This window comes from Blennius ocellaris (assembly GCF_963422515.1).
Source record: "Blennius ocellaris genome assembly, chromosome: 17".
Taxonomy (NCBI): domain Eukaryota; kingdom Metazoa; phylum Chordata; class Actinopteri; order Blenniiformes; family Blenniidae; genus Blennius; species Blennius ocellaris.
In genome coordinates, this window is record NC_137666.1 from 11,185,843 (window position 1) to 11,213,209 (window position 27,367).

At 41.2% G+C, this 27,367-nt stretch overlaps 1 protein-coding gene across 1 annotated transcript; it reads right to left on the minus strand.

Annotated features, from left to right (window-relative positions):
- Positions 1 to 2,397: 2,397 nt before the first annotated feature.
- On the minus strand, positions 2,398 to 25,503 carry crip2 (cysteine-rich protein 2). The gene is made up of 8 exons (XM_080512350.1): positions 25,373 to 25,503; positions 11,000 to 11,094; positions 6,523 to 6,580; positions 5,618 to 5,749; positions 5,260 to 5,328; positions 5,028 to 5,122; positions 3,956 to 4,013; positions 2,398 to 3,748 (listed from the first exon to the last, which is right to left on the minus strand). The coding sequence occupies exons 1-8, from the start codon at positions 25,413 to 25,415 to the stop codon at positions 3,681 to 3,683; spliced, it is 618 nt and encodes a 205-aa protein (XP_080368476.1). The 5' UTR covers positions 25,416 to 25,503; the 3' UTR covers positions 2,398 to 3,680.
- Between the last annotated feature and the right edge of the window lie 1,864 nt (positions 25,504 to 27,367).

Below are 27,367 nucleotides of genomic sequence, written 5' to 3' on the forward strand. Positions count from 1 at the left end.
ATGACTGAAACGATGACATAAGCTGTGTGTGTGTGTGTGTGTGTGTGTGTGTGTGTGTGTGTGTGTGTGTGTGTGTGTGTGTGTGTGTGTGTGTGTGTGTGTGTGTGTGTGTGTGAAACCACACCTGTCGTACAGTGAAACTCTTTGACATGTGACGTCAGGCATCTAAATCAACACAGTACACTTTGTCCACGATGTTTACTGAAGCAATGCTGCTCAAATGCTTTTGTGATCGATAAAGCTCTCTGCTCATGTTTTTAGATCCAGAAATGTGGCAAAAAATCAACGTGACTGACTATGACTTTTAGGTCCCATTTACATGACGTTTCAAGTGAAAACGCATCGATTTTGCATTTCTGTGCCACAAAAGTTTCGTGTTTTCACGACAACGCTTTGAAAAATAAGTGTGAGAAACTGAAAATACTGTAGTTGTAGGGCCACAAGTGGGAGCTGTTTTTGTAATGAAACCACACACACACACACACACACACACACACACATGCGGGCAGAGAACAATACGTCATAAATATTCTACTGGACCGACGAAGTTGGATTCTGGGTGACTTAACTATAAAGCTACCAAGCACGTAGGAGAACTACGCATGTGCAGGAGAACTACGACTTCAGAAAAGTCGCATTTCCCCCGTTTTCCACAGAGACGAAATGTTTTCAAAACATTCCACCTTGGTAGCTTTTTGTCCTTGTTTTCAAAAAGGGGATGGAGGCTCACACAGATGCCACTGGTGAAAGAAAGAAACAGGATGAAACCTTTAAAACAGAGCCTATGTTTAAGTCTTCAGCTTGAATATGTCTTCATAGAAATTATCTCTGTAAAAATTGAATTGTTGATCTACTACCTCTATGTCTCTACACAATATGTCAGACCCATGATGCAGGGCATCAAGCTGGCGGGTTCGCAAAAGAATACCAGGAGCACAAAAAGGACTAAAAAGGAAATGAACAAGATCATAGACACACAACATTAAGGAGCACAAGTGGAGACAGTACATATGCAAGATGAGAGAAGAGAGACAATGAGGCACAGCTGGCAACAATCACTGTTGATAAAGATGAGACACAAGAATGGGCGAGCTACCAGAGGGCGGACATCCAACGCAGCACAGAAACAAGAACCGTGGAAAAAATGAAACAAGACCCAGAACAACACAATGTGAAAACAAAGAATCAACAACGTAGAGACTGAACCGTCGTATAACACTACAGCAGATAGAATAGAGATCTTCCACTTGATGAAGTCTCAACTAAAACAATGGCTCCCAATGGTGGAACTTTCACCTGTTCAAGGAATAGTTTGTTGACGACATGCAATGAATTTTAAATATCCAGCCAGTGAGTGAAAACAAGTGCTTAGATGCAACGGACCTTCTCCCAATGTCAGTGAAATGCAATGTTTCATGATTGGAGTATTATTGGAGTCGACTCTGGACAGATGCTACGGGATCCTCCTTGATTCATTTCTCAATTTTAAAATGTCACATCGATCATTTCACATAAAAATGGTCTGCATATGCTCTCCTCACTTTGTAAGAAACGTGGTTTGAGGCTCAGATTCATGACTGCAACATAACGTATAACATATTTTAAAGTCACTTAAAAATTGCTAGATTCTCCCTTGTTTTATCATGCATTTACTGTATCTGTGCTATATTTGATATTCTGATTGAGTACATAGAGTAATTGGTCTTCCAGTAAAATAAATGTATGTGGAACACATTTAGCATACAAAATGAAGATAATACAGTTTAAAAAGTTGTATGACGTTAGGCTAATGAATGCTCGAATAATACCAAAACAAAACAGCAGTTTTTGTCATTATGCTCCTTTTTCTTTTACATGTTCTAGTGGCTTCAGCCATTTTTTCATGTTTCATTTATTTTATATGTATATTTCTTTGTTTCAACAGTTTTTGATAGTTTTTAGTTATTTCACCTGCTCTTACAGTTTTGACTCATTCAGAGATTTTAGTCAAATTTCAGATTTGTCTGTTCCGATCAATTGTAATTGTTTGGGTTAGATACCTTTTTAGCTTTTCTGGTGGTATTAGCCACATTAGCAATTTTATATATTTTAGCCATTCCAGCTATTTTACATATTCAGGGTGTTTTAGCCAAGAGAGAATCTACTTTTAAAAATAAGTATGATATGCAAATAAATTTTTTTAAGTATTTATTTTTTTGCATATATTTATGCAAACATTTTAAGGAGCATCAGTTGCAAAAATATATTGGTTTTCTTTGACATGTGCAACTCCGATTTCAACAAAATTTATGCTTTCGGGTTTCCACCCTGAAGGAGGAGCCAGACCTCACCAGTAAGCATCTACAAAATAAAAAGTCAGATAAGGAACAAAAGAGCACCACAAACTCCACCATATTTTAGTGTTGGTTTATTGCAATTCATGAACAGAAAAAAGAAGTTCAGAATCTGTCGAACAGTAACACAGATGAAGATCGGAGGGATTAAAAAGACGAACGCAGCAGTTGTGACTTCTACGAGGAGCCCTGCAGTGTCGATTAAGCCCTACAGTGTACAACAGGTAATAAACAGTAACAGTCATACCATAATACGCACATTCTTAACAGAATGACTTGTCTGCGGTGTCTTAGTTCCTACCAGCTAAACTATCGGCTAACGGCAACAAATATAATACTTCGAATAGCGCGTCATCTCCCGGAAAAATAACAGCAGGGATACTTCATTGAAAACAACAATTAAAATCTTGATGGCAGACATTTATACAGCTTACGTTGCCTCGTTTGACTTCCTTCACACTCTGAGGTGGTAGTACGACGGCTGATGAAATTCGATAGGACATAAATTAAAGCAATAAGCACGTGTTTGCCCAAAGCCTGATCCCAACACCCTCCCCCCCGTCTTTTAGATAAAAGAAAATAATCGTGTGAAATTTCTGTTATATTAAATTAGCGCAAGGTATCTAATCATTCCAAATAAAAATAGGTTACTTACATTATTATCAAAAGTGTATTATTCATATTTTTATTGGGTTTAAAAGCGTAATGAAGCTGCCTCGTTCTCATCTTTTTACAATATGTTGAGACTTTTTTTTTTTTCTTAAACAGAAGCATTTTTTTTTTTTGCCCACATGAGGAATGTTGTCAGGCTGCCAAACTGTAAATATGGCTTGTGTAAAGGTAAAGATTTCTTGGCAAAGCGCTCCTGAGCACCACCTGTGCATATGCAGGGGAAAATTTCTCAGCCAGCCTGCATTTCGCTTTACCCACAATGCACCGTTCCGTGCCTGAGAATCACAGTGATTTGTTTGCAACGTGCATGTTTGCTCCGCTTTGTAGGTGAAACGCAACGACAAATTTAAGACCTTTGTGTGTTTTTTTTTTAGGCTGTTGGAAAAATGTTATCGGAGCGCCTAATGTGGGAATGCGGACGGTGTCTGTGCCCTCGTGGAAATGTTCTATTTATAAACCACTGATTTCTGTGATGCCAGGTCTGATTCAGGGCAGAGCAAAGGAGCGAGAGGGAGAGAAAGCGAGAGAGACAGAGGGGGGGGGGGGGTTGGGGGGTCTGGAGCAAAAAGGCTGGTCGTCTCAGGAATGAGGAGGAGAACGAAGGCTACAGCTAATACTGCGGCCGATGGTCAGTGGTGTGCAGAGAAGAGGGGGTGAGGCGGAGGGGACAGAGGTTCAGGGCTCGGTCACGGCGCTGGGCTCCTTCTCATAGATGTAGCTGCCCACGCCACCTGTGTTCACGCCTGGAAAAACCACAGGGAGAGCAGTGGGTGAACAGAGAGGAGGGGTGGGGGGGAGGGGGTGGAGGCAGGAGAAGGTACAGGCTACAAAACATCCCCCGAGTGTTAGAACCTCAGGCTGCAGAAGCTGCTCAAAGCTCAGTGCCGGCACACATTCTGTTTCAAGTGTGGCTGATATTTGGTGGGATGACGGCTCCCCCTAGCGGTTACCTTTGGGCCCGAACAGAACGGCGTAGCAGGGTTTGTGGCAGTAGGGCTGGCCGTCATGCTGCAAAGAGAAAACACACCCATCATAAAACACATAGATTTAGAAAGAAAAAAAAAATGGCTGTAAACTCTTTTTTTGTGTGTGGCTTTTTTTTTTTATTAAAAATGGCTGTCATGGTCACATACACACAGGATGTGGTTAATGTGTCTTGATCTTGGTAGTACTCACATCATTTACAAAAAAGTTCTGAAATACACTCAAGTAACTATGATTTCTTAACTTTGGGGGTGTTGGTGGCTCAAGCACATGCATACATTATAAGATCAAACTCAACATATGCAGGAGACATTGAAACCATTGTTATAATGCGTCTAATGTAAATACAGCATAATTATTAGCAATACCGCAGATCATGACTTAATTGTATCATAGTCTAAATCTTTTTAAAACAAAAGAAAACCGGGAATAAATTATCTGGCTTCTCTTTATGTAAAACACTGAATTCCATTCAAATGTTTCATTCAATTTCGGGAGCAAAAGTAAAAAGATATACTCACATACCTAACCCTGAAAAACCTAATCGGTGTTTGAAGTATATATATATATACATATAAAAAGTACAGTGACAAAGTTGTTTTGGCTTCGGGTCATTTTAACATCTAAAATAAAACACAGTTTCATTAGAAACGACATCCTGTGTTAAAGACGTCTTTAGTGCAAAAATTCTATCATGTCCAGGATTCTGAATAATGTAGTATTCAAAACACAGAGAATAGTAGGAATAATAGATCTTGAAATACTAGAAACCGTTGCATTGTTCAGGTTTTTTAGACCCTGTTAGAAATGAACATAAATCAAAGAAACCTAGAGCAAAACAAATAAACTCTTACTATATTATGAGACTGAAATCCTCATTTTAACAAATTACAGCGAAGAAAGAAAGTCAATGCAAGCAACCTGACCAACTAAAAGAAGTGGAGGATAAAAAAAAAAAATTGGAATTAGATTTGTGCTTGAATTCATCGTGTTAATTCAATTTCCTCTGCGTTTCCCTGAAACTTTTCTTGGTCTCACCTCTGCGTGGCTGCCAGCAGACAGAGTCTTGCTGCACCTCTCACAGCGCAGGCAGGGCCGATGCCAGTCTTTACCCAGCGATGTCACCTTCTCAGCTACCATGAAACACACACACACACACACGCACACACACACACACACACATGCAAAAAACACACCTGTGAGAAAACCGCTTTGCAGGTTCACACTTCCTCCCCCCACTCCACTTTCCTGGAAGTGTGCGGCTGCTTACCAAAATACACCTTCTTGTTGCAGCGGGGGCACAGGTTGGCCTCTCCGGAGAAAGTGGTGATGCCTCCAGCTGCAGACACGTTTCAAACACATTAAGTCCAATAGAGTGGAAACGATTCATTCAATTGATGTGCTGCTTGTATTTGGAGTTAAAATCGAGCGGACACATAATTAAATGTGAAAAAAAACTTGGCAGCTTTTAAGTGGGAATTGAGTATTTAAATATTCAAACACTTCTTTCACTCCTTCCCACAGGAGACAATTATTATAAATAACAGAAACGCCCCTTTTGTTACATCATTTTCTAAGGACTCTTATTTACAGCAGCCACAGGATGGGAAGAAAAGATTGTTCCAGACCTTTCGACGGTGCCTTGGGTGCGAACACTCGCTTATCTTCAGTTTTGGCAGCTGAATCCACGCTAGTGGAAGAAAGGTTGTTGTTTGCTGGAGTCTCGTACACATAAGAGCCTGCTCCTCCGATGTTCACGCCTACAAATGCAGAAGAGATGAAGACGTTAAATGGAAAGAAAAAAATATATAACTGCCAACACATATCAATAGACCATAAATAGAGCTATGTGTTGGAGAGATAAAGCATCATCGGAAGAATATGTACCCATCAAAAACAAAAACATATGAATAAAATATTAAAGGAAGAAGTGTAGATGTGTGTGTGTGTGTGTCAGTAGACATAAATCCAATGCATATTTTTTTATGACCAAACAGAATATTACATTTTTCTTGGCCGATAATATATTCAAAACCCAAGTTAATTACATTTTGATTTTTAGTACATCTGGACAAATACATCCATTAACACAACCATCATGGTAATCAGAAATTTTTAATTACTCCATAATAATGAACTAAAAACAATGCTCTTTAACTTGTTTACTCTTAAGACAATGGTATTGAAAGACTTAAAAACTTTATTTCTCTGCAAGTATTTGGATAAACTAATACAATTAAAGTATATGAATAAACATATCAGTACCTTAACCGTTCTGAAGCCACCAAAAACCGACTTAAATGACATTGCTTGTTTTTAAAAAAACAACTGACAACAAACTAAAGAGTGAATGTAAATCTGGTAATGCAAGGTGGTGCAGTGGTTAGCACTCTCTCTCTCACATCACAACAGGAATCATTCTGTGCATGTGTGGACTTCATCCAGGTACTATTGTTTCTACCCAGTGTTTGACGTTAAAGGGTGTGGCTGTTAGTCCACAGTTTGACGTCGCTTATAAATAATTGCAGCTCACCTTTTGGCCCAAAGAGGGCAGCATAGCACGGTTTGTGGCAGTAGGGCCTTCCATCGTGCTGTGGGAGAGACAGAAAAGCATCATAATTAACCAACTGAACAGACAAATCATCATAGAAACAAACCTTCAGTTTGCAGAAGGAAAAACTGGACACGACAGGTATGACAGATCATATTTCCCTTTGTTGATTTGGGATTACGGTGAGTAAGATCAGATGACAGCGGAGAAACCGTGTCCAAAGATGGAGGCTGCACTTCTTTTTGTCTCCTTCTTTAGAGATGATGTCACTGTCCCAGGTTGCTCGGACACATTAATGACACCGGCTGTCTCTGGGAGACGAGTCTCTGTTGTTGAATTTAACGCCACTCTTCAATGTGTCTGCACACGCGTGACCGCCGATGTTTCCACTTGCAGAGGTGGAAAAAAAATAAAGAGGACCGGACTGAGACATAGATGGCCCGTTACTGGTGCATGCTGGGAACGCGGCGGTCACCAAGGGAGCATGTGATCAACTCGGGTTGGGGATCAGGGCTGGGAGCCAGAGTGGCCACTGGTCCAGAGCCCAATGCCCATAGATGAGAAGAATCGAGCAAATGCAGTGGAAAGATGCCAAGGCCTGGGTGGCAAAGTGCTGATAAAGAAGGCTGATAATAGCCACAATGCCACTTGAGCGCCTTTTCTCCTCAGAGATGTTGTGGCTCGAAAAAAAGAAAAGAAAAAGGGATTGTTCTTTCACCTTTAATAATGCATTAACTGTGACAGGATCAGCTACTGTTAAAGCAGCCACACTCCCCATTCACACATCCCGTCCGACGTTTATGAGGTCTGTGAGGGGCCGGATGATGGCGGCGTGCCGTGACAGAGCGTCCTGATGACTTTCTCAGGACCGGACACACAGGGCTTCATTGTGAGGAGTTTGGTGTTAAACTGTACAGCTGCGAATGTGGAGCGTAGAGGCAAAAAAGGAGCCTAAAAATGGATTATCCACTGCAGCACAGCCCACTCTCTGCCTCCCACTTCCTCACATTGATATTGGTCGCCTCCATCTTTTCCTCCTTGTTTGCCCAATGACCTTCCCTCATATTGAGACACAGAGCTTAAAGAATTCATACTTCAAAAACATTTAAAGTAGAAAACAAAGACGGTGATGTAAGGTTCTCATTAATAGTGATATTATTATGGAGAAAATCACAAGTTTGTGGTTTGCATAGTCTTTATCTGTCTTTTTTTTTTAATTACATTTTGAGTTATATGGCAGACAGGACAACTTCTGAATGGATGAAAAAGTCGCGATTTGACCAAATTGTAGAAATGTGAAGAAGTTTGCCAGCCGCCACTAAAAGCTTACTGATATTGAATTGGCATTAATGGATGCATATGAAAGATTGTAGTTTTCATTGTAAATATAAAATCAGTGTTGCTCTACTAAATCACTCCTGTTACTAAAGGCACTATTTTGTCTAAGATTCATTTTAATCTTGAACTTTTCTATATTGCTAATATCAAGGAAAGATCCATTGTGTAAAAAAATAAACTGTGAGCTTGTGACAGCCTGGTTACCACAGTTCTGCTTTGGAGACATGTAAATATGCGGTGGTGTAACGTGGAGAAGAAACACACACAAACAGCTGCAAGTAAAGGAATGTAACTTCAGCTCCTCATGACCAAACCCTTTTGTGTGTATACTCCGATGTGGTTTTAACATTTTGTCTCCCGTGCTCAAGCAGGTAAAAAACAAAACAAAAGAGTGCACCAAACATGTGCATTCAGGAAATTAAAAAAAAAAAAAGGACAAAAAGACTTAAGCTGCTATTCCAGTAGAATTTACGCAGCTCAATAAGGAAGTAGTAAAGAATGTGGATCTGGTCCAACGTGTTCACTCTTTCAGAATCCTCAAACTATTGTTTTTTTTTTTAAATGTTTCTTTTATTGATTCGTATGCTGTTTTTCTATGTAGTAAGACATTGCACCCTTAAAATAACGACAAAGCACTAAACCTTCTCTTAAAATTTAGTTTTAACAAGTCAATAGGGCAAGAAGCTTCTAATTTCTCTGAATATTCAATGCACCACATCCATGTCTGACTCCACTGCAGGTTATTGGGTTTGCAGAAGGACACGAGTACACTTGTTATTGAAACAATAGAACTGTTGCGTGATGCTAAATCTTAGAATTGCTGATCTTAGAATTATTCCTACTGTTTCTTAGTTGCTTCTTATTTTGTTTTTGTTTTTTTTGGCTGACAGCATTCAATATTATCCACAAATACCTGATGCCCTTTCAATAAAAGCAAGTCCTCTTATTTCTATAAGAATTCTCCAAAGCAAATGTTTGAATTGGAACATTTACAACTTCAGGACCTTTGGGATTTACAGGTGTTTATCAAGTCCAGGTGTTTCAGCAGGGTGTTGTGATTTGAGAAATGACTCAGTGCTGTGAGGGGAACGTGGCCTCGATCGTTTTAGGGTCACGGATAACGAGTTGTCGCCTCGCGTCATGCAGCCTGGCTCTGTGCCACGTCCAGCAGCCTCGGGCGGCTTCAGCCCTGAGACGTCAGGCCACGCTGGGCTCCATCCTGTCCCCTCCGAGTCCTTTTAAAGAAGTCGTGCGGCACGGCTTCGGGGTTCATAACCTTCTGCATACCAGGACTGACATGACATCAAACAGCCTCTCAGACAATCCCACACTCCCTTCATTTTTAATTTTTTTTTTAAAGTGAAATGCTTTTTCCCCCCCATTTCCATCAAGGTTTTTCCTGCTGAAGTCAGGTTTGTGGCATGACGTTGCAGCCGGGGGCGGGGCTTAACGAGGAGGATGGTGGACTACATTACTCTAATCATGCAGAGATTATAGCGCAGCAGTATTCTTTGGGGTCAGCGGGGGGAAAAGCTTTTGTTTACAAGGGGCTGAGATCACATCCTTCTTGAACTGAGAAAAAAAAAAGAGCCGGAGACTGAGAAAGGTGTGTGAGTGATCTCCAGTCATGTACAGAAAGACTGATATTGAATTGTTGGCCTGGGTCATGAGAGGAAAAATAAAAAGGGCAAGATAAGAAAATCCCCAGGCTGAAAGTGCCAGATAGTGAGCAGTGCACAGCCGGGAGAATCTGTGATGTGACTGCAGTCCGATTATGTAAGACCTGGAGGAAGGATCTGAAAACAACGCATCCTGCAGGACTTTGGGTTAATATTCCCGTGAGGACAAAATGTAATGACAGATGAAACAAGACATACAACAAGGGAGGAGAAGAAAAGGATGTGGACTCGGCAAGATAACAGCACAAAAACAAACAGTCGAAGTTCAAACAACCAAAACATTTTCAATTGTGTCCGAGTTAATGCTACTCTGTCAAAATAACCAGTGGTGGGTTTTTAGTTATGTGTACAGCCAGTGTTTAACCTGCATCCCATCTATCCATCTTCTACACTTTCATTTATCCAGCTTAAGTTCAAAGGAAGCTGGAGCTGATCCAAGCCAAGCCTGGGGGAAAGGCAGGGTACATCCTGGACAGGCCGCCAGTCATTTGCAAAGCAAACATGCAGGGCAAATGAAAACAGATATACATGACTTTAGAGTCACCAATAACCTAACAAGCACGTGTTTGGATTTTCAAAGGAAGTCCAAGAGACTGGCATCGGGAGAACATGCAAAGTTCAATTTCAAACAATGGATGATGATGAGGATTGATCCTTCAATCATCTCGCAAACTGATACATTTACAAGCATGGACCTGCTTGTAGGTTTAATTTGTGACCCTACATTGCCTGTGGGTGTGATTGTCTGCCACTCTGGGTTAGTCCTGTAATTACACTGGTTATCTGTCCATGCTGTGCGCTGTGAGCTTCCTCTCTCACTCACTTGGACAAATCACAGAAATGAAACACCTCTAGACGTGAATAAAAGCCAACATTTCTCAGTTTTCTTTTACTTCACATCACAAATGAAGACAGGTCTTCAGTAGCAAAATCCTGCAGGTGAACAGTTATTTATAGCAGGGAAATGACCAGAAAGATTAGGGTGCAACCAAACATTAGTTACAAAACTTGAAGCAAATTACGATGGATCTGTCAATCAATTATCAAACCGTGTGTAGGGGAATGCATTCTGGCTACTCAGCTGTGGTGGATCAGATGATCTGCATGTTTGATTTGGTTTTAAGGTGAAGGTTCTTCCTGAGGCAAACTTTCGGGGGGTGAGAGGAACCATAGTGAGTTCACCGTCACAAGATCTAGACTCTTATCAAGCTGGGACGTGATCAAAAATGTGAAATCACCAAATAAAAGCAAACAGAAGAAAGCGTAAACATCAATGCTCACTTGTTAATCCATTTGCAAGTGTTTTTTTCAGATTTTACTCTTTTCGAGATCATGCCAACAGATTGTATTTAAAGATGGAAACTGTTAGAACTAGACCAGATCAAAGTAAGCGTCCCATGTGTGATTTCATGCATTTGGTTCCTGTGTCTGGTGTCACTGACCTCAGCGTGGCCTCCAGCGTTCAGCAGCTTGTTGCAGCGGTCGCATTTGAGGCACAGTTTGTGCCAGTCTTTCCCCAGCGATGACACCTTTTCAGCTGCACGTGAGAGACAAAAGACAGAGGGAAAAAAAGGAGATGAACTAAGGCGTTCACATAAACCAGCATTTATATAGATGAGTCTAAACAACAGTCTTTATTTTCCCCATCAATTGTGTCGGCCTTTGTGCGCGGTAGAATGAGTCGTTCAATCAGCCGCCGTGCAGAAGGAATGACGTCCCTCATTGCTTCACTCCTCACAATAAAGATCACCCTGTGCTGTGCTCTGATAGAAACCTTGTCATGGTGCCAATTGACCGATTGTTTTCTGTGTGTGGCGGAGGATAGGAGGATGGGGGTGGGGGGGGTGTAGTGGGAATGCCCGTGTGCCACACAGGATGCTACCATGATGTCAGAGCAGAGTAAACCCAGAGTGGCGTGAGTCCCAGTCCAGCTGGGAGCAGCGGGGGGTGCCCACATCTAACCCAAATCCTTTGTGTTCCCCCGTCCAAACATCCACACACCCATCCCCCAGTTTACAGTAAAACCCATCCTGCTGCAGACAGACCCTCAGCCCCATTTCCGCCCCTCTCTTGTTTTTTTTTTTCTTTCTGCATTTAGCCAGACTGCCCGCCCCTACAGACAAACGACGGACCCTTATTATAACGCTTTCCAATAATAAATCACCCCTGCTTCCACACAATGGACCCCAAGGAGTCGTGCAGGCAGCAAAGGAAACACCTTCCCTTATCAAGGCAGGGCACAAATAACCGGATACATGAGCCTGTTTCCTACATACCCCGACTTAGAAATATGCACACACACATATATGTATCCAGCCATAAAGAGGATTACTTCCCACTGCTCTTCCTGTCTTGAGTTGTGTTCCCACATGTGCCATAATGTGTAAACATGCTGTGAACCTCCAGCGTCCAAAGAAAACATTCACGGTTTTGAACAAGAATGCCATCTGACATGCTTTATCAAGAAAAAACAAACCAAAAAAAAAACTGACCCTTAAGTTCCCTTGCATCGGTCAGCTTGTAGTGGTAAGACCTGGGTCTGAAACTGGGCTGTCCATAGTGGACAATGCATGTTCTCCATGGGCCTGCATAGTTCTTCCAGAGGTTACACTGGCTTTTAGGGCTGCATGATATAAGTTAACCATATAATACACGATAATGTTTACTATAACGATTGTAATACACCTTCAGTGGCATAGCAGTTGTTGAATTTGATGTATTTATTTATTTTCCCTTGATGTTTGTGGTTCTGACTTCTGGCCTGTTGTAGTCAGTTTTGATATGATGTTGAATAAGGACGTGGAACCAAATCTAGCTACATCTGATTGGTTAAATATGTTGAAATGCAGCGCACGAATGGACAGTACATTTTGATTTTGCGGTGACAATATATTTTGATTGACTGTGCAGCCCTACTCGCTTTGTTCCTAAAGACACGTTTTTAAGTCCGTCATGTTTATACCCTGCATTTTGCACAACATCAGATTGGATAGGATCAAACTGGCCCAACTGGAGTGAAAGTACTCAATTAATTCCAATTAATATAAAACATTGAGTGAGAATCTTAAGCAAAAAGGAGAACACATTAAAAAAAAAAAAAACACTCCAGTATGTGATAACATCCAGTACTGTAATCAAGTCTTTGTAAGCACTCACTATGTTTTGGCAATATGTGTTTCTTTCTTGGTACTTCCTCTTCTTTCCACAATCTAAAGACACTGGAATTAGACCTGGTGGGTGTGATTCTTGGGAACTAAGAACCTTTTGTTTATACGTTGTGTACATGTAATCAAGTTAAGTTTCTACTTCAGGCACGCACGTTAAGGCCAATTCAGCTTGACACAACAATAAATACAGTGCAAATATAAAGTAGAAATCTTCCCAAGGGTCGCTGTGGGACATCTGAGTGCTTCCTGCTGAGACTTGTTTACTCCCCAATCAGTTTTGCCGTCAGTTCCGCCTGTCAATGAAAACACTGAGACAAATGGGAAACAACAAGACCCCGGGGAGCATCCCGGGATGGAGGTGAGGGGGGACAGGGTGCAGTGTGAAGAGGGCGGTGGCTCCTATTAATGTGAGAGCAGAGGAATGCTGAAGTTGACAAAGGCAATAGCCGGAAATGTTAAATCACCCTTGAAGATGTCCAGAGATAAATCTCCATTATTCAATATTCTGCTCCTAAATCAGAAGGTGACTCAAAAGCCACCCAATACAAGTGGAGTTAACAGACATGTATGCCTGAGCAATTCATTTACCGATTCTTCTTTTTTTCTTCTAATGATCCATTTTAACAGAAAGCGTTGATACTTTCAACTTGTTAATGTCTAAATGGCAGCTCACGACTTGTCCCCACTACAACACAACATACAGTCCAAATATTTAAGTGTTGGATAACGTAAGTGTGATCATTTCAGCCTTAAATGCATTGTTGACCATTTTGAATTAATCGCACTACATTTACCAGTACTCAGTCACAGATGTTTGATTTATTCCACACAATCTACAAGGAAGAATAGTGGTCTTCATTACAGGGGGATTGTTTTACTGACGGAATATTTTGAAGACAAACTTTTTATATTGATATCAAGCTCGCAATCGTCCATCTAACATGTTTCAAAGTAATGCAAAAGGTAGCGTAACAAACTAGCTCACATGCTGGTAACTTCACTTTGCTGTTATCAGTTTACATAGTTCAGCTTCCTTCAGTATCACCTCCAGCTGAGAAGTTGTGGGTCAACAAATATTTCACATACACTCAACCTTTCGTATTTATATTATATTGTGTTACATTTTAAACTATTGTCAGGGCCATCACTATCAGGTCACTGTGGATACCGGAGACAGTTATTACTCAACAGGCATGTTGTTTGTTTTGTTTTGTTGAGTATGCAATTTGGAAAGTAAATAGATTGTCATTTTCACATGATATTTAGTACTTTTTATTGATGGATCTTTAGTGTTAAAGAAACCGAGCCTTCTTTAAGCAAACTGCAGACATAAGACGTGTTCTACCACTTGAATTTGTGCCAACAAGAATTTTTACAGTAGTTTCAACACCACAGTTGATATTTTACCCGTTTCAAACCATTTTGCTTGAGTTCATCTGCAGTTTATGGTCTCTTTTAAAGTTTTACTTGAAGTCTCAACTGCTTTAATACAAAATAAAACTGAAGTTGACTTCAAATGATTTCACTTTAGTTGGTTTAGCTTTTACAACATCACATATAATGTGAGATTATCCAACATTCAAACCTACTTGCGCATTATTCTTTCCCAAAATAAAGATGCACATTGAGGCAAAAGTTTGAGAGAGTCCAGTTTCTTGAGACTTCTAACTCTGAGAATTGTTGCAAACCTTTTAAACACCTTGAGGTTATATTCAGAGATCGTACAAACAATGCCAAGAGGACTTCACAGTGTGTGCTCACAGTGTGATTTATTTCTTCCTAAATGGGAGCATACACACATACCTCTTGACACTGGTATTCACGAGCGTTAAAATTGGAGTCCATAAACGTATACGGGTACTGTGTGTCCTCAGTGTTGTGCATTTATTATGTGTGTGCCGGACTGATTCATGAGCACGGACACACCTCCAGCAAAGTCTGAATCATCAGAGTATGAATGGACACAGACGTCAGAGTCGCACCAGTACGTCCTCTTTGCTCTGCGTGTGACTTTACACTGCTTAACAGCCCCTTGCTTTAAAGGGGAGCTGTTATTGTAAGAGGAGAGAGAGCCTGTCGATGTGTATTATATGTGGTGGGAGTAATAGGGTGGGGGATGTAAAGGAGATCTACATCTGTCCCAGATGTTTTTTACCCACAGCTTTCAGCGAGACTCAATCTTTATTATCCTTCACACGGCCCTCGTCACTTAAATGATGTCGCCAAATTTGCATTTGGGGTTTTATTTCATAGGGAAGCTTTAGAAAAAAGAAGAAATATATATATATATATATATATATATATATTTAAAAAAATCAATATTGTGTAATAACTGCACCATAGGACTGACGGAAGGTCTGAGCGTCCCAAAATAGCAAGCATGTGGGCACAAATGAAGCATGTGAAAAGCCACCCCATCTTCCTCCACCTCATTATTACAGCAACAACATGAGAGTAAATGCACCCACTCTTGTAAACAAACAAGCTCCCGTTCACAGGGGAAATCTCCCCGGATACTCACTTTTACACTGTCAACATCGATGAGGACGCACTAAATCCTTTTCGCCAATCTGTCTTCTCTCGCGACAACGTGCAATTTCCCCCACTCAGGAAGGATTCCCCAGTTGTTTAATGTAAACAGCTGACCTGCTTACGGAAACTCACAGTGGTACTAATTTTCAGCTCCCTGTGACTGAGAAAGAATCTATTGAGGAAGGTTTGACAAAAAAGTGGTTACACAGTTGATTGCACATCAATAACTGCAGTTCGTCATAAAATACTCGCGAAATTTAATACAGCATGAGCTATGTTGCTATTGAGGCAGCTTGCATATAATTTTATGGGAAAACCCGTCATTCAAATCTTACTTTACTCAATATCAGCAATTAAAAGCTGCCTATAGAACAATGAAAAGGGTTTTATTATGCCTGAACAAGAATAGTGGTTAGACAAGCTCCCACAGCAGACGACTGATCGCCTGACACCTTCGCACTATTTACACCGGATATTACCATGTGATTTCTATCATACTCTGTCACACGATCCAGAAGCAGAGGCCTATCCTGGTCGGCCTGTCTGGAATGCATTCGATGGATATTGTGACCGATGTGGTGAAATGTGTTTCCAAACTAGGGAGGATATTTGGTGGTTGTGAGAAGATCTTACATATTATGTTGACATGAATGACAGCGTGATGCTTGTCTCGATTTTGGCTGCAGGAAATCACCTTCCAGAGGAGCGAGTGTGGTGAAATCCATCCTGGAACTAAAAACTACAAGCTCACCCCAAGTCAGGAGGATTTGTGGTGCTCATGGCTTTCTCGTGGACTCGACTGCTTATTCTTCCAAACCACCAACAATCAAGCACCCTTTAGATTGTGCTTGGTTTCCATGTGAAACATCAGATGTATAAATGTGAAAGTAAATGACTTTTTACACTGTTGAAGGGTCTGGTGCACCACCATCTACAAGCGTCTCATTTCCTGTTGCTATCTGTGCTCGTTTATCGTGTCTGGCGACATTTTTAGCGAGCCGCCATTCACACAGAATCATTTAAAACTGCTTTTGACATCAAAGTGTGAGAAATATATCATGAGTCAGATGTTCAGCTGTCACAGGAAGCTAAACTACTGCAACAGCCATTTCCAAGCTTACGTTGCAGTGCTTTCATATCTGATGTTTTTAGGTTAACCCAGTTCAGTGTTGGGACCATGTGCAGTGTAACAGGGTAGGTGTGAACAAGACACTTACCGAAACATCTGCAACAGGACCAACCTGAAGAGCCGGTCTTTTCAGTTCTCCCCTGCCACACTGCGCTCAATCCCGAAACTCAAAAGTAGCTGTTGCAGAAGCAGCCTCAGGTAAGCTTGAAAAAGAGCCAATAACAACTTCCTCTTGTCACTGAACACCTGACTCATGATTTATTTGTCACATCCTGATGTCAGAAGAAGCTTTACCTCATTCTCGCCCCTGCCGAAAGGCATGCAACAACAGTCCCGTGTACTGGAAAGGTTTGATCTGAAAGTGTCTCGTTCCAAAAGGAGATCACGTAGGATCAAACATGGTCAAGAAAAATACCAACAACAGAAATTAAACCTGGAGCCGAACCGAGATTCAAAGCCTCAGCGATACTTTATCTGATATCCCAGTAAATATGCAACCATCAACTCAGTATGCACAAAGAACCTGGAGGAATAACAGTCATAGTGATGTGAATATTGTTTAGCATGTTGTCAAGCTCAGTAACCATGGATGCTCCACCAGCATGAACTGAACAATTTATCTAGTTTTGATGTTGGTCTGTACTAAATGGACACGTTAACTAGTATGAAAGCAGCTTCACCGATTCTATCCGCAGCTCTTGTCATGCTTGTTGGAGTCACACAGGGAGAAATGAACTTATGGTGACCTTTGAATTTGTAAGACTAATTAAATTTAAGTCCAAATCAACAGTTTGAAAATGGAAGAGTTTACCATCCAGATGGATGAGTAGATGAGAATAAAATCCTTTACTGCTTCAAAGGAGAAACATTTTTGAAAAGATTTTAAATAACTGTTTATTTTTTCCCATAACCCCGGACCTGTAAGGCTGAAAGGGATGATTTGGTTTGGCAAAACTTGACAGAACTGTCTTGAAAACCACTGTTTGTTTTTTGGCACTTTTCACACTGACGTAATAAATGTCATTAGTTCTACGAAACCTCAACAGATGAAGATGGTATTTTGTGGATGAGAGTCCTGGATAGAGGTCGTCACCAAAACCATACGATACCTGCATAACTGTAAGCTGCTTAACTTCATTTGTAAATTCCTGCACTAAGCTGCCTCTTTAGTCGGTCTTCCCGATTGCATCGTCAATATGGTTTAAATCAGAGAGGCAGCCTGCTGCTGATTCCTCCTGTCACAGTGAAAGAGTGGGGGAAAAAAAACAACCTGAGTAGAAAAAAAAGGTGCAGTTTCATGCAGAAATGAGCGCACCGACACAACCTCAGCTGCTGCGTTCCACCCTGCTCAGCATGAGTTAATTGACTTACTAAACATGCTCAAGTGCAAGCAATGCTTGATACGGACACAATTTGGGCCACCGTATTTACGCGTGCCAAAAGAATGAAGACATAAACCATTTCAGAAATGAATAATTTCAAATTTTACAGTTAAAACACAATTTCAAAACAGCAATAGTGGGCAATAACTGTTGAGAAAACTGTTTCTTTCCTTGTTTATATTCCGCCCAAAAATAAAAATGCAATTCTCATGGGAAAATGCCTGTCATAGAATGTGTTTCAGAGTTTGGAGGTAGAAGGCATTTCAACATCAAAAAGCTTCAACATCTTTGAAAATGAACTGGTCATGTGATCAAGTTTCAGCGTATAGGAGAAGGCGCTTCCAAAATAGAGGTGCATCAGAGGATTTCAGGCTTGTTATAATTAGATTTTTCTTGTTTGTTCAGTTACAGGATGCACTTATGTGCTGAATTGCATTAGAAGCGAGTGCAGGTTACACTCAGATCTCTAAACTGAGCAGCATGGAGGCAAGGCTCACATCAAATGGCTTACAAACACTATAAATGGACAGAATATCAAGCAACAGAACATTAAAAAAAAAAGAAAAAAAAAAGGTTTTCAAAGGGAAAACATTGAGGCCTCATTTCACCAAATAATTTAATTGCTTGATTGTAGCAGAGAGGAGACAGCAGAGCAGCCGGGGGACAGAGATTCACCCCAGGTCAGGAGGAGATTTGGTCTCTCTCTGACTCGAAGTTATGACAAATAAACAAGCACAGGAAGCCTGGTCAACATTTATTCAGCTGAACTTCCAACATGCAACGTGGCAGGAATTCCCACTAAGGGGTTGGGCCACTGAAATCACATATGGTTGCTCTCTTATCGTTCAATAATTCAATCAGGGTGCAACGGGGGGAAGGATCTAGTGTGCTTGAAAAAGAGGACAACAACATGGTTGCTGTAAGATCTCTCTGGGAAAAAAGGAAAAAAGCTGAACTAATGTGAGGAAACTTTATTAAAAACCATGAAAGGAGCCACTGCTGTATATAAATCCAAAGTTTAACTTAGCTTGTCACATGTGGGGCTGTTCTGCTTTAATTTGTGCATCGAATTAAGCTCAAGTGTCTCGTAACGTTCATGATGTAACCAGTGTTATTGTAAATATCACTGAATCATGGCTGGATGGCTTCTGTTCTGTTGCGCCCTCCGGTAACATGGACCCATCTGCTTAGCTTTTCTCCAATAAACCCATCCAAAACACACACACACACACACACACACTGCCCTCTCCTCTTTCCCATTCCCTGCACCCATCAGTGACAGCTGAGTCCACGCGGGTGTTTCACTTCTCGGGCTTTTGTCACAGCGGTGTGATTAACTGCACGTCCTGATAAACACAACACACCTGACTGGCTGGCTGGAGGTCTCAGCGGCACAGGGAGGTGCATTCTGTTCCAGAAATACATAAATAAATAAACAACTCATATCTCATGGGACTTGTAAGAGAGGGAAAAAATAAGACGCCCGCATTTCCTTTTCTGCATCCTCCAACTATTCTGCCTTCTGGAGCACAAGAACGTGTGACCTTTAACTTAAAGACAATGGCCATTCATTCGAACACACTGCGGCCGATTGACCTCAATGAAGCTTTAGCGTAACCACACGCTGAAAGGTACGGAGCCTTTATTAAAAATGGTGGCAAAATTAATTGAAATGTATCCGTTTATGGCCATCATTGCGTCGACATCTCAAGCATATATTGAGAGGCAGAACGTCTTTTATGTATCTTAACTTGTACATTTATGGTTAGTTTTTTATCGTTGCTTCATCTGAATTTTATTTTCTCAACTGAGCAAATAGATAATTCCAGAATATTGTGAAAAATAGTCCACTGCATAATGTCATTTGTTCAACAAACGATTGAGAAGATGACTCTAGAAAACCTGCGGACAGACTCGTTTCAGCACGACGAACACAGTATCCATAGTATGAAGTCCAGTTGCTCACATACTTGCACATGATTAACAATCCACTGGGAATGGGAAATGGAGTTTTCAAAGCTGAAAAAAAAGAGTTGACCTCTGCAGTGGTGTGCTGAACATTAGAATTGATTTGTCCAGGGTCGATGTGTGCGTGCAGCTCCCCGTGGCGCCGACTGTGATGGTGCAGTGAGGAGAGCTACGCTGAAAAGCCGCTGGGAAACGTGCATTTGGATCCGTCTCTCCCTGTGGCTGATGCAACCCCGGAGCAAAACCCAAGCTCTGGAGGTCGTCTGTCGCCTCAGTCAAGGCGAGGTTTCCTCCCCGGGCCTTCCCCCTCCTTCTCCTCTCCCTCGGCGAATAAAAGAAGCCGACCTCGTGAATCCTGCCCGGCTGACGTAAAGCGGAGAGTAGTTAACTCACATCCTGTCTATGCTGGTCAGAGGAGCCGCAGGCGGAGCGCCCTCGCCAACAGTTCGTCTCGGTGCCTTCTCCGGCCCTCCCTGCACCTCTGAGCCTGCTCACCCTGCGACACAGCGTCCCTGGAACTCGGCAGGACACCATGTCCCAGCCTTTAAACACCCGGTCTGCATGGGGAGCTTATAGATTGGTAACCAACTGACCATATCTCCAAAGGATGAAGCAGGCCTGTATCACCAGAACTGTGCCTTCAGAGTCACCCCCCCTTAATTGGATAATGAGCCTTTGAGGGGAAGACATCATATGACAGAGGCGTATAATGTTACATTACAACTCCTTTGAGTGAAATCATCTGAATCTCGTAAAGCAGTATAATTAAATTGAGTAGATAACAGCACAGTGCACTGAAGGAGCTTCATGTCCTGAGAAGGCAGATGTTTCAAAGGAAAAGTTTACAGTTGAAATTCTTCAGAAGCTAGAGTTGATTTTATATCACAAGCTTTTATTATTTATTTTTTTTAATAGTGACTCCCATGTCAACCCTTTTGGGGCAAAAATCTCGCCTGTAAAAGTTGCACGGACAGAAGGAGAAGAGAAATGCTAGAATGTATTTTTAGCCGACTTAAAGCAAACCATGTGTTTTCCAATCTGTGAAGAAGGAAATAACATAAACTGCTACAATATGACTATTTAAAACTAAACCGTAAAAGCAAACAAATGAATGTTGTGAACCACATTACTTGGAAATAACACAGTCTCTACATTGTCCAGTACAAATCTCGTAAATGTATCTTCATTTATGAGATTACTTTATAGGCAGCAATTAACAATTTTTTTCACTCTTGAATAATACAGTAAATGATCTGTTGAAAGTGACAGGGGAATGTCCTAAAATGACAACCTCTGGATCTTGTTTCAGTAATTAAGGCTCCTGGCATTCACTCCATGAATGAGAAACACATAAAGCTAAGCTTATTGTCAAGCTTTGCTCTTCAGCATGTTCTTGTACTCAACAAGGCCACTAAACTGGCTAAATGCAACATTGTGATTCTGTGAATAACAACTCAAATTAATCGGACAGCCACTCATAGGTGTATTGATCCAATTTGCATCCTAGCTAAGGTTGCACTAAAAGGAAGGGAGCACTCTGAACAAAGATAAACAATCACCCAGAAACACATATTTAAAGCCAATAATTGAACGGGAAATCAACTTTGCTTTACGTTCTTGCACGAAGTGTCACGTTCATCCATTCGGTCATTCACACACCCGTGGAGACAACTGCCATGCAAGACACTGGCACACAGCTTAGGGAGGACCCTTGGACACATGGCCAGGGCGAGATTGGGGATTGAACTGCCAACCTTGGCCTTGGAAGATGACTCCATCTGCCAGCTCAGCAACAGCTGCCCCAACCAACTCCCCACTGATGCTCATTCGATTGAAAAAGTGCCCAACATATGACATTTCTGTATCGCTAAGCTGGAACAACCAATAAACCATACGCTTAATGCATTCTCTAGTTTCCACATGAACCCCCAATTTTTCCACTTTAGACAAAATGTTTCTGCTCTCATACCTCCACCAGAAGCTTTTATTGGATTTGTGCCTGATGCATTGCATAGACATGCACCTGTCCACCCACGGTGCGGGGCTAAGAGCTTCAACACAGAGAGAAGTACAGAATGAAACCTTGTGGGGTATTTAGATGAATCGCACACAACCTACTTTGTTCTTCTGCGCTTATGTAACAGGTCATACTGCTGGAAGGCTTCACCTGTTATTCAGGGTGCAGCGGTTGACTTTCAGCACCTAGCCTAATGCCACCTCCATTAAGGGGAGATCATATTTGTGCCTCAAAAAGGGAAAGAAAAGGACCCTCATTGACTGGCAAACAGGAGCTGGTAGGTTACGCAATGGCACTGAGCAGGAGGCAACAACTCAAGAAATGATGTTACATAACTGACAAGGCACATTCACGCAGCCCACTGGGCAGCCAAGTGGAAAACAGGGTACTCTAGGGTTGACATTAGAGCTGGTGGAAAGGAACAAAAAAGGTGCATTGTGTGGACGTTTGGGGTAAAAACTCGACAAAAGGAAAGAGAAGGAGGTGTGTGGGAACTGTGCAGTGGTCCGCACCGCCAAAATGAGAGGACGAAGGTGCTCTGTCCCGTTTAGAAGGACAAACGTGTGCAAAGACAGAGAGAACCTTGTCTGAATAGAGATGTCGTTTCTCATTATAATGCATGAGGCGCTTTGGGAGTCTCCGTTTAAATAAAGGCGAGCCATCTCACCCCATTTCCCCCAGTCCGTGTTGTTAGTGGGGAGAAGAAGAAGAAGAAAGAAAAAAAAAACTCAAGGGAAAAGGAATTCGACGCCCGAGGCATCACCGAGTGACTGAAGAGGAGGAGAGAGTGCCAGGACGAGAGAGGAATTGGTGAATGAAAGAAAGAAAAGAGTGCGCTCACACCAGAGCACCATTAGCTCCCATTAAGTCCTCGTTTATTCAGTTAGCTGCACAAAGATACATTGCTCCCATTTGTCATGCACAGGAGTTGAATCACTCCGCTGAATTTGGGTCTGGAGTAGAGAGACTTACTGAGCCATGCTGTGCCGTGCTCACACGCTAGCCATGCATTTCCACTGGGGATGGTCACATGTCCACCAACAGTCCCTGGCGTATCATAAGCATCTCTGTCCTGACAGATGTTGAGACCACGAAGTGGACCCTGGGAATTTGTATTCAGCAAACACGACATTTAAAAAGTCGACTTTACTTTTTTTCCATTGCCAAATCTTCACTTCTGGTAGCAGAAACTTGAAAAGCAGAAGTCAACGCTTGCCTTTAGTGGCAATGAACGTGAACTGTCACCACTATAAAACAGCTGTCTGTTAAAGCAGCGAATGGAAAACCAGAAAGAAACATTTCCCTCAAACCAAAAGTATTTCCATCCCAGACTGTGGCTCACCACTGCCATTTGAAATACCGGTAGTGTTTTTTTTTTTTTTTTTTTTTTGCACAAGTAAAGATGAGAGTCAACTGCTGAAGGGCTTTTCTTCATCAGTTGTGACTCCAATCAGGACAAACCAGCTGGAGGACCAGGTGGGTAACAACAGGGTGGGCCACTGTATACGGCAAACCCTCGACCGCCACCGCAAGAAAGCAAAAATGGGAAAGAGACCATTTTCCTCTATCAGTAACACATGTCCTGGTGGAGTTTTGACATCTTTTGTTTTCCTCCCCTCACTTTACACCCCGATCTGCATCTGTTTTCCTCCACAGATGTGAAAATTCACCTCAGCTCTGGATTTCTCGTCTCTCAGTAGAGCCCGGAGAGGAGGGTGTGTGTAGGTGGAGCAGCTGAGCTCATTCTTCAATATCTCAAGACGCGCCACTGACATCATGCTGTTGCTTCTGGCCGTGGGCAGCGGCTCCGGGCTGAGCGCATCCTCCTCCCTCTGCTTTGTCATGGGTTTGAACAAAGGCTTCAATATTGCGCTGGTGTGAACACCTCCCCATCTCTTTCTCTCCACCCCATCCACGGTGTGACGTGTGCCCCTAATTGAGCACATCCTGAAACTCCTCGTAGCTTTTCATCATCCCCACCAGCCTCGTGCGCTCTCCACCCAATGCGACACACCCCAACCAAAAATAACTCCCACTAGGCAGGATCGCGGAACGTTACATAAAAAAATAAAAGAAACACACACACACATACGCACACAACATGCATCACTGAGGAGCTGTGTGACTCACTAGGCTGCGCCGCATTAAGGCTACATACAAATGAAAACACAGGCATCCATGAAAGTAAATCTTGCTTCTACAGATATTATTCCATGCCAATGACTGTCTGGACCCATATGATGAGCAGCAGCTGTGATGTTTGCTGCCACTCCTGTTACATAAGAGGGCTTCCATCCACTCGCATAATTGGTTTTGACCCCCATGACAGCTCTGATGTGTGCCGAGAAGAAAAGATCAGCACTGAAGAGTGGTGGCGGGTTTTTTTTTTTTTTTTTTGTTCCTCCTGCTCACATGGTACAGATAAACACAGAATCACTCAAGGTCCAATGAGGCAGCCGTGGCAGCAGCAGCATGCACCCTAAAAATAAACTGAGCATGATGCAGATTAACAGCTGTATTTTTTATTTTTTTTTTACGTTTAATCCCCTCTTTTACACATAAACATCTGTTATAGTGCCATCTTCCTCTGCGAGTGTGAGTAAAAGTTGGCGTCTACGTGGTTATAGGTGTTTCTGTTGTCCTATCTTTGTCTACAAGGATGCAAATGGATGTACATTTCACAGGTTTTCATCCCACTGACGCAGCATGATGTTGCTGTGTGCTCCTCTGTGAGTGGGCTATCTCAGCATATGGCGTTTTCTGCACTCTTTTGGCGAGCGCCTCCTTCTGCAGCCATCAACTGCCAAGCTTGGATGTTTACCAACAACAACAAATTGAAAATGGCACAGATCAGCGACTAAATAAGATAAATAATTAATTCAGACTTATGAGAAACCAGGGTATGTTAAGTCTTGCATAACTCACATCAGGTTTATGTCATAACAGAATTGATTCCATAGACATATTTGCTTTTGAATTTCTTTTGTTTACCTTTCACCCTCTTTGGCTCTGCAGCTTTCGGGTTTCCCAAAGTTTGCCCCTGTAAATCATTTACCCTTCTAGGCATCTACTTGTTTAAAAAAAAAAAAGACTAATCTGAGGAATGCAGCTGAGTTTGTGAAAGACAACTTTGGGATGTATAGGAAGGCATGGGATGTATGGGATGTGTATTAGTGGTGACCACTAATACACAAAACTCCTCAGGCCATCTTAAGCCATGTGGCTGCAATAGCAGACCACTGTCAAAGGATTTGGGATAAATATATTCAATGTGCATTTTTCAGTTATATTTCTGACATACGACATCACGTTTTTTTTTTCAGACTGTAATTCAGAAGATCATTCAGACGGTGGGGGATTTTGAGAAAACGTGCGTAAATTCTACGTAAAGACAGTAAAAAAGAATGAATGGGCATGCGCTACTTATAAACAATTTAAAGCCCAATTTGTGTCATTTTTATAAAAGCAATGATCAAAATTACAAATAATACACAAATAAATATGTAAATGAATATTTTAAAAAAATGATATTAAAAAATATCGATTACCGAACGGGATCACCATCATTGTCCCAAAAGTAATCCCATCCCCAACAAGATGATAAACGGGGCATCGCTTACCGAAATACACCGTCTTGTCACACTTGGGGCACTTTGAAGCCATGTCGAGATGTTGTGGTTCGGGTGAAAGTGATCTGTTGTTGGGCTTTCACTCTCTCCTCGGTGCTCCGGTTCCTCACAGCAAGTGTCACCGCTCAGCGCGCAGCGGCAGCCGTAGCGCCTATTCAACCAACGGACGCTCATTAGCATAGCCTCGCCCCCTCCGAGCCCGTCCTCATGGCTGCTTCAGGGACTACGGGAAATATTCTTACTCATCAGTTAACCGGTTAGATAACCTTCGAAATAAACTCAATTAATACAGCAAATCAAAGCTTTAAGATATATTGTACTACATAGATATGAAGTAATGGATTAAAGAAATAAATAACAAATACTCATAATGAATATAAGTTGTACTTTTAGCGAATTGTGGATTCATAACTGTGTTTTCCAAGTATTCTTCAATCATCCAGTTTCAAGCAAGACTGCTAAAGTTGGCACATCTCTGCACAATCTGGCAGCAGGCACAAATCTATAGTTTAAAAAAATCATCTGTCATAGGTAGAACCAGCTGTCACAGTAACACAAACAGGATTAATTTGGTTTTTTTTTTAAACTGACTTTATCTTATTCTAATCCCCCAATTGTGGCTGTCAAGAAAATATCTCAACTGTAATCTTCATATATTAAGACAAGATAAGATAGTATAGGATAGGATAAGATAAGATAAGATAAGATAAAGATCGGACTGTATTAATCCCACATGGAGAAATTCAATAATCACAGCAGCTCAACATTGCACAAATACTTAAAGACAGACAGGCAAGTAGACAATAGAATTGACTTGCTGCTACCTTGTTCTTAAAATGTTAATGTGGATATTTCATATGGAATACAGTTTTCAGTGTACCGTCTCATTTCTTGATATTTCCATTTTGATTCCTGATGCAATGTATGCATTATCCTCTTCCTAAGATTTCCTAAGATTAAAAGTGTTTTAACTAGGCTCCACATGTAGAAAGGAAAAACTACCAAAATCCAGAAATATCTTAACAAACAAGGTAGCCTTTGGTGCTTGGTAACTAGGGTTATTCGTCTATACAGAATAGAATAGAATAGAATAGAATAGAATAGAATAGAATACATTTTTATCCATGAGTGAAATTCTTATAATGACAGTTTTGGACTGCTGAATGGAGCGTAGCAGCAAGCATAGCCAGGGCTTGGTGGGGACACGTCAAATCAATATTTGAATTTGGTTTTTATGTTTACATTATAATTACAAGTAAGTAAGGCAAGTGTATTTATATAGCACCATGCTTTACAAGGAAATAAATTATAAACAAGGTGATGAAGAAAGACATGAAAAGGAGAATTAGTACATTATTTTGCAACATCCATTGTGTCTTAAAATGTATATGCTAGGAAATAAAAACAAATACTGATGCCAATACATGTTTAAAAAGTAACACGTACAATAAGTAGTTTTACAGATGAGTACGTTCTACTATTTTAGCTATATTTCTATTTCTATTTGTACTTGAGCACATCACAACGTCACACCAAAAAATAAAAAATAAATACAAAATAGAACTGACAAAAGCACATAAGAATACAAGGCATCCAAAAACAGCAGAACAAAACATGCAAACAAAGATTAGATGAGATTAGATAATCCTTTATTTGTCCCACAAATACATATTCATTGTTGCAGCAGCAGTGGACAGTAATACAAACAGTGACAATAATGAAAATAAAAGAAACTGTAAAAATAACAGTAACATTAATATAGAAACAAGATAATAATGTTGACAGTATTTTTATATTGTTGGTGGTGATGGGATTAAAAGATATTTTTGCACATAGGAAATAAATGTATACATCTGGATGTGTAAAGATCACTGAAATGTATTTCTGTATTTCAAATTTGCACTATTTTTGTTTTTTGTTTGATTGTTTGTTTGTTTGTTTTGACATGTCAAAAGGGCCACCACACCCTGAACAAGTCAAATAGAG